The following is a 10,644-nucleotide window of genomic DNA, read 5'->3' as shown; positions in this document are numbered from 1 at the left end:
AGGGAGCCCAGGCTTCCATGCCAGGGTACAGCAGGCCTGGGCCTTTGGGGAGCCTGGGCCTCCACACTGAGGTAGGGCGGCCCCCGGCTTTTGGGGTGCATGGGCCTTGGGGAACCCAGGTCTCTGAGCTGGAGTATGGCAGCACCAGGCTTTTGGGGAGCTCATGACTCCGTGCTGGGGTAGGGCAGCCCCTGGTCCTTGGGAAGCCTGGGCCTTTGGGGAGCCCGGGCCTCCATGGCAGGGTACAGCAGGCTTGGGCCTTTGGGGAGCCCGGGCCTCCGCACTGGGGTACAGCAGCCCAGGGTCTTTGGGGAGCTCGGGCTTCTAGGGACCCCAAGCCTCCGTGCTGGGGTACAGCTGCCCCTGGCCTTTGGGGAGCCCTAGGCCTTTGGAGAACCGGGGCCTCCACACTGATGTATGGCAGCCCCGGGCCTTTGGGGTACCTGGGCCTTTGGGGAGCCCAGACCTCTAAGCCGGGGTACGGCAACCCTGGTTCTTTGGGGAGCCTGGGCCACACAGCTGGGGTACGGCAGCCCTGAGCCTTTGGGGTGCCTGGGCCTTTGGGGAGCCCAGGCCTCTAACCCGGGGTACAGCAGCCCCGGGCCTTTGGGGTGCCTGGGCCTCCACATTGGCGTACAGCAGCCCCCTGCCTTTGTGGAGGCCAAGGCGCACGTGAACCCCCCGCCCCCGCCTCACGCCCCACCCCGTCCCCCAGCACTGGGCGGCTCGGCCCTGCGCTGCTGCGCCGAGGCAGACCCCAGCCCCGGGCCACCGGGAAGCGGGAGGAAGCATCCCGCCTGACGGCTTCCCTCCGAACCGGGGCGAGGCGGGGGGGGGGGTGTGGTGTGGTGTGGGGTGGGGTGGTGGTGGTGGAACTGGGGTGCACCCGTGCCGCCACCCTTCTCCGGGGCCTGGCGCGCCCGAGGCGAGCGGCGGCGGCGGGGCAGGGAGCGGAGCGGGGCCGGGCCCCGCCGGAGCATGCGCGGGCCGCGCGCGTCACGGGAGCGGGCGAGGCCGGCGGGAGCGCGGAGCCCCGGTGCCCCCCCTCCCCTACCCCCCTCCAACCCGGTCCCTCCTTCCCTCCCTCTCGCCGCCGTCTCCCGCGCCTCCATTCGGCCCCGCCGCCCGTTGACAGACCCGCCGCGGAGGGGAGAGCCGGGAGCACGGGAGAGGGAAGGACCCTCCCCTCGGCGCCAACCCTCCTCCTCCTCCTCCTTCTTCTCCTCCTCCTCCTCCTCCGCCTCCCGGCCGGGAAGAGCTCGCCCTGCCCGCAGCAGCCCCGCTGGATGCACTGAGCGCTCGGCCGCGGGGAGAGGGGCAGGAGCCGGCAGCCCCGCCGCGGAGGCGCTGAGCTGCCCGGAGCCCCCAGGGCCAGCTGCTTTAATTCTTTTGATTTCACCCAAATTTTCCTTTTCCCCCCCCCCCCCTTCCCCTTCCCCTCCCCGCCCGCCGGTGGCTGGCTTTGCCCCCCCCCGTCCCCTGCCTCCTCCTCTCAGCCCAGGCGGCGGCGGCGGCGGGGGCTGCTCGCTTTTTTTTTTTTTTTTTTTTTTGATTTTTTAAATTTTTTTTTTTTTAAATTTTTCATCGCCGCCATGGGATGTACCCTGAGCGCCGAGGAAAGAGCCGCCCTGGAGCGGAGCAAGGCCATCGAGAAGAACCTGAAGGAGGACGGGATCAGCGCCGCCAAAGACGTGAAACTCCTCCTGCTCGGTGAGCAGCCGGGGGGGGGTGGTGGTGGTGGGGGGGGGTGTCGTGTGTCCCCCCGTGTCCCCCTCCCGAACCCCCTTCTCTTCCTCTGAGCTGACACACACATCCCAACCCCCCACCCCTCCTTTTCGTTTCTTCTTCCAACAGGGGCCGGAGAGTCGGGGAAAAGCACCATCGTGAAGCAAATGAAGTAAGTCCCCGCCGCGGGGAAAAGGGGGAGAGGCCGGGGGTGGGGGGGTTCGCTGAGGTGAGTGAGGGCCGCGGGCGCCATGTTTACCTGAGGGGACCGGGGGGGGGAGGACACCCCCCCGCCGCCGCCGCCGTTCCCGTTGCTGTTCGGTGCCGGTGTGGTGCTGAAGCGTCTCCCGGTGGCCTCGCCCCGCGGCTGGGGGGGGGGGGTGGTGGTGGAGAAGGTGGGCTGCGAGCGGCCATGGCCGCTCGCAGCCCACCTTCTCCACCACCCCCCCCCCCCCAGCCGCGGGGCGAGGCCGCGTTTAATGTCGGGGTGTTATCAGCCGGCTCTGCGGATTGAAAATCAAGCCTCCCCCCCCCCCCTTTTTTTATTTTTTGTTTACCCTCTCCTCCTTTTAATTAACGAAAGGCCGCCCATCGCCGATTAAATTCTGCGGGTTGCAGAGGGGGGGGGGGATACATGGCAGCACCCCCCATCCCCTCCCTCCTTGGGGACCTCCTGGGGTTGCTCGGCGAGGTGGAGAAGTGGGTGTGGATGAGGAGGGGGGCGGGGGGGGGTGATGTCCGGGCTGCTCCCCGCAATCCCAGGAGTCGGGGGTGTTTTTGCGGGGGGGTGTCGAGGGGACCGGGCCGGGCCGAGGTTGCGGCTTTTCAGGCGGTTGGCGTGGTGGACAGCGCCCAGCGGGGACTCGAACCGCCGGCAGCGCTGTTCGGTCGGGCTCGGCTCCTCCCGGTTCCGCGTTCGGGTGCCTTCGGGGAAGGCTCGGGAGAGAAGCCGAACGGGCTCGGAAATAGCCGAAGGGGCTCGTCGCCGCTCGGCGAGCTGTTGCCCTGCTCTCCCGTTGCGAGTGTGAGTGTGCCCCGGGGGTGAGCGTGAGTCTCTGTGCGCCACGGGGCCAGATCCGGGCCTTCATCCCGGCTCCTCTCCATCCAGAGTGGCTTAGCGGGTGACCCGGATATTTCTCTCGTCAACTCTTGTGGCCGCTGTGCCCAGCCCTCGGGGGTTGGCAGGGGACTTCAGCCATCATCCCCGCCCGAGGCGGTGCTATTCCCGAGGCACTGCGGGGCTGGGAGGAGGTCTGGCTGCGAGGAGGCTGGCCTCCAGCGCACGGCGGCCTCCGCGGCTTTTTCCCACCGACATTTGTGTACCCGACTTCTTTGTAAAGGCTCCGAGCTTCCCCCTTTGACGCGTTGAAAAGGGAGCCTTTCCACCCCGGGCAGTTTGATTCGGGGCTGGGGCGGGGTGGGTTTGGTTTGCACTTGTTTGCGTGCGGAAAGGTGGATCAGGGGAGATGCTACTGCAGATGAAGACCAATAAATTATTTAATCTCTGGGAACCGCTTCTGCAGAAGCATGCTGGAATGGCGGGCGATGGGTTTCGGTGGAAGGGAGAGGTTGTAGGTACCACAATAGCGGTGCAGCAGCGCAGACACCCGGAGCCCATGGGCGGGAGGGCGGGCAGGCGGTGACCACGCCGGCTGACACAATTAGTGTACAGTCACTCTTGTTTCCCAGAGAGCAGAGCTCTTGTTTTCCTGAAGCAAATTGCATCAACATAATAACCTGTTTGCTGGACTCGATGGGGATATTCGAGGACTGAAATATATGCCATTTTATATATATACATATAGAAATTTTATATATATACAGATATAATTTTTTTTAATATATATACATATATATATATATTTTCCACCTAACAGTCTTAAAGTAACGCTTGCTAGGCTTGCAGCGTTGTGCCTGACTTGAAGATGCCGAGAAGGCTGCTGCTCTGGTGAAAGGGCTGGTGGTGCCGGCAACTGGGAGGCGTCTGTCAGTATGGAAACTCCAGCGAACTGTGCGGAGGCCGGGGTGGGGACGGCGGTGTTGCTATGAGCACGGCAGCAGGCATCTGGAGAGAGCCGCGCAGCCGCGGGCACCGGGCAGAGCCACGGGCAGGGAACAACTCGGGGAAATGAGGATTTCTGAAAATTAATTTAAACATAATGTAGGCATTAGCATTTCACCTGGGCAAGCTCCGTTAGACAGGCTTGCTGAGAACCTAATGAATTCTTAATAAAGATTAAATCGCATGTTCATTAGATTTTGATGAAAGAGGCTGCTGTTTTATTTTTTTAATACTGTGTTATTGGTGTGCTTTTAGATAATAAATCTCATCCTCATGAATAGCTAAAAGAGCTTCACACTTGGGTACTGCCTTGAAAAGAAGCGCAGGAATCTGTAGACAGATGAGAAAAAGCTAAGACAAAGGAACAGAGAGCAGACATTGTTACAGAGGTCTAAGAAGAGGTTACACACTGTCCAGTTAATCCTTGAAATATTAGGTAGCGGGAGAAGAAACGACAGGTAGGAATTACAATAATTTGAGAGTTTTCAGGCCAGGATGGGGATTAGGATTTGTAAAATTAGTTAAGGACGTTCTAGTGAAATATTTGGAGATACCTTTCGGCTGGTGAGCGGGGGGATATCCAGCAAAGAAGGAGGTACTGGTGGATGGCAGAGGGGTGGAACTGGAGGCTCTCCTCAAACAGGGGCAACTCAGGGGCTAGGAATGGCATTTTTCTTGGCAACCAAGGTCCTTTTTTGACACCCTTAACCCTCGCGTTTTGACTACACCCATTGTGGCTGATCAGTTTTGCTTTGTTATTTTTTCACTACCAGTCATGCAGTCCGGATGCTCTCACCCATGCCCCAAAATGCAGGGTCAGGGCCAAGCTGGTCAGTGCCCGAAAGGCACGGTTGTGCCAGCCAAGCCAGCGAGACTCCAGTGTGTGCCACGGTGTTCAGAACCAGGCCGTAACCAGGTTCTGGTTTTGCTCAGCTTAAATTAAAAACCAGCTTTAAGCAAGCGAATCTGGGGCCTCCTTTGAAGATCCAAGCCAGAGGGTGAGAGTTACCGCACAAGAGAAATTCATCTTCCACTCCCACCGCCCCATCTCAGAAAATTCACTTTGATGTAGGACTGCAATGGATGTCAACATTTTTTAGATCTTACATCTTGAAATAAATGTTAAGCATGTGCAGAACTTGGAATACATGATCTTCTTTTCTGGAATACCTGGACTGTAGCATGGAATCGAGACTGCTGTTATTCTAGGATATTTTTGTGGGGACGTATAACTGTACTCAATGTGTTTGTTCATCAAAAGCCCCAGCCTGGGAAAACACCAAGCATATCTCCGCCTGCTACTGCTCAGCAGAATACTTAAATATGTGCTACGGTCCAGTGGTGAGCAGGGGTGGACTACTCGGATGGGGACACCATCCGCTGCCATCAGCGTGAAGCTTCTAGGGAATTCAGTGTTTAATTGCGCAAACGCAGAAAGGCTGAGTTAGCTGGCGTGGCTTCAAAAGCAAGGTCCTGCCACCTTCTCAGCAGCAGCCGTTCTGGATGGTGAGCCGGGGCAATACTTCACTTTCTACCAAACCAGGGGTTAGTGATGGCTGTGGCGTTCGGGAGACGTGGCTTCACCTGCCCACAGGAAAAAATCTTGGTTTTGGGCGTTTGCTTTTGGATTTTGCCTCTGCAGAAGCAGCGGTTTCGGTCCCCTGCTGAGCTGGGAGCAGAGAGCTGGATCTGGCTCCCTTTCACAAGATGCCGGAGCTTCCAGCCCTGCGTGTCCTCCAGCACAGCCGTGTCTCACTTCGCCAGCAATGCTGGCAGCACCTCCGTTGGTAGGCTTCTTTGCTGTGCCTTTTTTTTATTTATTTATTATTTTTTTTTTGGCAAAGTGGTTTTATGTTGTGTGTGAGAACATGCAATCAGAATATGCAATCAGGAGAAAAACACGCTAGAGTACAATGCTTATCTTTAAATATCTACTATCTTCTCCCCAACAGCCATCGGCCCCAATAGCTGTCTGATATATTGTTTTGACCTTTTTCAAAAAGCCCCTCAAAGCAGCCCTGGGCTCCACTTGCTCCCTGTGTAACTGAATTACTTATAATCTAATGAACTTGTTCGGAAAGAGGAGCAGCCCCCGCCCACCGGTTTTACAGCCCATCTCAGCAATTTGATGGTAAATGCCATTGAAACGAAATGACGATGTTGTGAACACCCACTCGAGCGCTCTTTGCCACCTGTCCCTGTCTCCGAGCCGTTAGTGAATTCACACTTGCAGCCCCTTCCCCCCCCCGGGAATAGCTCACCCCACAGGGGCTTGTAGCGTGGGGCTGCTTCGCCTCTGCCGTGGGGAGAGGGCTTCAAACTGCGTCTTCGGGGTCTGTCCCACTCCCCAGCGCGTCAGGTCAGGCAGAGCCCTCTTTTTTCCTTCTCTCCTGCTCTGTTTCCCAGGATTTCTGTGACTAACGGCCCAAAGTAGGGCAGCCACGGGCAGTATTTGGGCTGGGTTTCGATGAGCACAGGAAGGAGCTGTAGCCATTCTGATGGAGTTGTGTCGTTCTCCCAAGAGCTGCTGCGGTGCTGCTGCGGGATTTGGCACAGGACCTACGGCACGCTGTTGCTCTTCAGACCCCCGTGGAGAGGTGGCTCTGGTGGGGCTGTTTTGGCAGCGAAACCTGTATCTGGTAGTAGACCGCCTGCTGTGGCAGTTGTGCGGTGTAGGGGTGGCAACGAATCAATCATTGCCTGCCTGGAAGAAGGCAGAGTCTCCGGCCGGGGCAGGAGGGATCGTCCCACCTCCATCCCAGATGCTTTGGCGCATCCCTGGATGCGGTGGGTGCCGTGTTCCATGTCCTGCGATGGCACCGCGCAGGGACATGGCCTCTCAACCAAGGCAGGAACATGAGCCGGGAACGGAGGAAAGCGAGGCTGTTCATTTTGGCTTGTAGTTACAAAGGGAAATCGTGTTTTCAGCACTTATTTCCTTCCTTTTGGATTATTAATTGTGCTTATAAGCCAAAACATTAACAACCATAGCTCATTCTTTTATACTCAAGGTTCTTGTTATTAGACTGTGAGAAATTTCAGAGAAAAGCAGTAACAATATCAGCAGGCAAGACGGAATTGCATTTTGGGTTTGGGTTTTTTCTTTTTCCTTGGCAGTTCTTAATTTGCTTCTTGTTTTAGGGACTCATACAAGTAAAAATATCTTTCAGTGACAACAGTGAACTGCATGGCTTCTCCTCTTTCAGCCTAGTTTTAAAACCTTAAAAGAAATTTGCCTGTCATCTTCTGACATGACACATCTAGTCCTGTTGGAAATGTTTTAGCAATCTAATGAGATGAAAGCAGCTCTTTTAATGAGTTCTGAAGAAAGAGACAAATCTGCCGCACAAATGTAACCAGGGATCTGTTTTGTTTTATGTTTGGCTTGGCTAACCCAGAAGTTGTAAGAGACGTTAGACTGAGTCATGACAATTGAAAAAAAGGTTGTGGTTTTCCTCTTCTGTCTGTCCTTTCCCATCCGTCCGGGGTACAACTTGGTATCTGGCGTGAGTTCTCCAGTGTGCTTACCTGGGGAATACGGGGAAGATAGTCAAAATGGGGGAGCAATGAAAAAGAATATGTCTTGTATGTCCATAATGTCTTACAGACTCATAATTAACTACCTGTGGTAGAGCTGGTTTTCTTCAGCTGCTTTGCAGGGTTACAGGCTGCTCCTCTAAGTATCCAGCTCCCCGCGATTCTCCCCAGGCTTGCAGGATACGAAATCCCAAATGAGGGTTGAAGCTGGTGGATTTGCAGCCAGAAAGCCTGATGCCACTGCAGGGTCTAAGAACTCCATTTTGCAAACTTCTGAGTTCGTTCACCTCCCGCTCAAGCCGCGAGGAAGGTAAAGAGCTTTTCTTATGAGCCAGTAGCAGTTCAGAGCGCACAGAAGGACCTGTCCTCTATCCAAGTCTGTGGTTAAACCCTGAGTGCAGAAGACAGGATTTGGTCCTTTATTCATTGCGACAGGGTGAAAGGAAGAGAAGCTCTGGCAGAAGGGAACCGGCAAAACCTTCTCAGATTCAGGTGGCCAGGGTATTTAAGAGTCTTGTCACTCTTCCTGGTGCAATTGCAGATCTTAAGAGATGTGCGGTTTTCTGTAGAGCCTGAAATTGCTTCTGTGGAGCCTGGACTCACATGGTGACTGGGCGACCTCCCTTTCCAGGGGTTCTTTGCTTAGTTCTCTGGTTTGCTTTTGAAGGGAAACTTCCAGCCCTCCTCACTTTAGAGAAAAGTTATAAAGTAAATGTCCTTATTTGAGCTTAAGAATTGGGAGCAAAATAAACAACAGCCCAAACAAGGACATGGAAACCATCTCAATTGCTTGGTTATTTTCGAAGCCTGATTCCTGTATTTTATTTTACATTAGCAAGATTGAAACCACCAACCTCACTTATTTTGAGTCAATTTGAATGTTACTGAGCCCCGGTCCTCTCTTTGACCTCACTGGACTTTGGACCACATTCTTCCTACGCTGAAGATGATGTCTGTTCAGTCTGCAATTTTTATGAGATCCGATTAATTTCAAATGTTTGCGTGGCATTTGCTGGGATACTGGAAATGGCTAAATTTCATTCACAAAAACAAACCCAGGAAACAAAGAGGTCTGGAAATCACATTTCAAAAAGCATGGGCACATTAAACCTAAGGCCATTTTTCTTGCCTCAAAATTCCTTTATTTCATTCTTAGAAGGAAATACTAATGATTTTTGCCACGATTTTCCTAATGCTGAAGAAATGCTCAGCCTAATATAAACCCCCTCCCTAAACTGTTAATTGAATCATTCTCTTTTTATATTTAAGGCCATTCATGCAAGTGGCAGATGTGGGGAGGTTGGAGGATTACAGTCTTGATTATAAGATGCTGTTAGGATTCTGCCTAAAATCAGAAAATGCAAAAGCCTGAAAAATGCTACTGGGTAAAGCAAAGCAAAGGAACCGATGGTTTTCTAGTGCTGAGCAAAATGGGAGGAAAAAAGCCCTTTAATCCGAAGCTCAGTCATTATTGTGATAATAAAATAAAACTCTTGACGGAGGCATTTCTTAGCTTACCAATAAAAATGCTTACCCTCCCCAGCTTTCAAGTTAATTGAGGAAAAGCTGAGGAGCGTGCTCTCAGAAGGGAGCCCAGGGAACTGGAGTAAGCTGACATCACGCCCGTTTTCAAATTGCTAATCAATAACATTTTTTGACATTGAAAGAGAAGGGTTAGGGGACCTGAAGTTGCTTTGTTTTTCTTTATTCTTGGGCATGTCCTGCTCTGCTTGGTCACCAAAAATTCTATCGGTTCATCAGCAGACCTTTCATCCGAGTATAAAACCTATAAGGTTAAAACAGAGGAGCTGAAGTCAACCAGCTTGAGAGAGAAAAAAAAATGGTGTGGGTAACACGGGGTCCTCCCACGACTTAACGAGTTCGGGCCATGGCTATTAGTAAACTCCTTCTCCCCCATCAGGACATCCTGTGAGATTTTCGTGTCCTCAGGAGCCAAAGACAGCTTATCGTATGTTCTATTTGATACGGGGTAACTTGTGCAATCTCTCCACGGAGGTTCTGCGTGGTTAACGTTGCAGGAGTTGCTTTTGGGGGAAGGTTGAGGGATGCCGTTGGGGGTGCTAGTGGCCATTCTCTGGGAAAACCTAAGGGTCTTGGCTGACTCAAGGATTGCGGTGTCCAGGAAAAACTGGGAATGGGTTTCCGCAGAAGCAGGATCCAATGCTGGTGGGAAATAACAGGGTTTAATAACGAGGAAAGGGATTTTCTTCTCTGAGCAGCGAGGGCTCAGCAGGCTTTCCCTGGTCCAGAAGAACACCCTACTCCAGAAATATCCTATTTGGAGAATTCATCGCCCCAGTGTTAGCACTGGAGTGTTGGGAATGGAGGTTTCACCTCTGTTTGTGTCCCTCCTCTAAAATATCACACCCCCCCCAGTGTTTAAAGCAGCCTGAGGGTCAGAGCAGTGACTCAAGATGCTTTGAGGTTCTCTAGCAACTTCAGACTTGTGTTAAATGCTCCTGTCTACAAGAACATCATCAACAGCAACTTGGACGCACCGGAACGGTCTGGGACAAGACTGGGAGCATTTCTGCATCAGCTGGGAATCGTTACAGAAGGGGATGAGATAAGAACGGGCCTGTATTGAGGAAAATACCACTTCAGTGATAAAAATGTATACTACCTCCTAGCAGAATTTGGTGTTTTATCTTCTCCCCGTAGTTAGTATCTCTGACTTTAAAGCATTAAGCAAAAGCGCATAGGAAAGGTCGAGCGCACAAAATGGATGTTAGGCAGAATAATCCAGGTAACAAATGAGAGGATTTATGGCTAGATTTCTGGAGCTGTGGTATGTGGTAGCTTGCAGTGATGTTTCCTCACTGCCAGTGCAGTGCTCCTTATTCATTACAGCCCTGTTCTTAGCGCAGAATGGAGTCGTTGATTCAGTATATTTTGGGAATCTGTTCTTATTTACCCCCAGCCTCTTTACATCTATAAGGGGTGCAGAAGGGTGTTACAGGAGGGGGTGGGTTATAGCTTGCTGCAGCTGAAAGAGCTCTTTCCACTGGCCATTTCAGTCTGTGCGGCCCTTGTGATTAGGAGGAATTCATCACTTGGTGGCAGGTTGGTGAGGTGCACTCGTGCCCATGGGGTAGATGCTCCTTTCCAGGGTTAGGTGGGGGCCCCGTCTCATCACCTACAAATTCTGAAATGGGCAGATATTCATCACCCTCATGTGCATCCCCCCACTCCAGGCATTGCAGAGCCTTTATTATCACACTTCATTGGTAACACAAGCACAATTCACTGAGATGAGAGAAAATTGCCGTGATGAACACACACCTCAGAACGTCATCATA

At 53.1% G+C, this 10,644-nt stretch overlaps 1 protein-coding gene across 4 annotated transcripts in view; it reads left to right on the top strand.

Annotated features, from left to right (window-relative positions):
- Window positions 1-1,246: 1,246 nt before the first annotated feature.
- The window catches only part of GNAO1 (G protein subunit alpha o1), a 146,918-nt gene continuing 137,520 nt past the window's right edge, over window positions 1,247-10,644 (top strand). For 3 of the 4 annotated variants that reach the window (XM_074152094.1, XM_074152091.1, XM_074152093.1), the window contains exons 1-2: window positions 1,593-1,710; window positions 1,855-1,897. In XM_074152094.1, the coding sequence (XP_074008195.1) occupies window positions 1,593-1,710; window positions 1,855-1,897 (161 nt within the window). Of the gene's footprint in view, window positions 1,711-1,854; window positions 1,898-10,644 lie in introns of all 4 variants that reach the window. The other variant, XM_074152092.1, reaches the window with a different exon arrangement.

The sequence above is a fragment of the Numenius arquata genome, chromosome 8 (assembly GCF_964106895.1).
Source record: "Numenius arquata chromosome 8, bNumArq3.hap1.1, whole genome shotgun sequence".
Classification (NCBI taxonomy): Eukaryota; Metazoa; Chordata; class Aves; order Charadriiformes; family Scolopacidae; genus Numenius; species Numenius arquata.
This window is presented reverse-complemented; position numbering and strand designations above follow the sequence as displayed.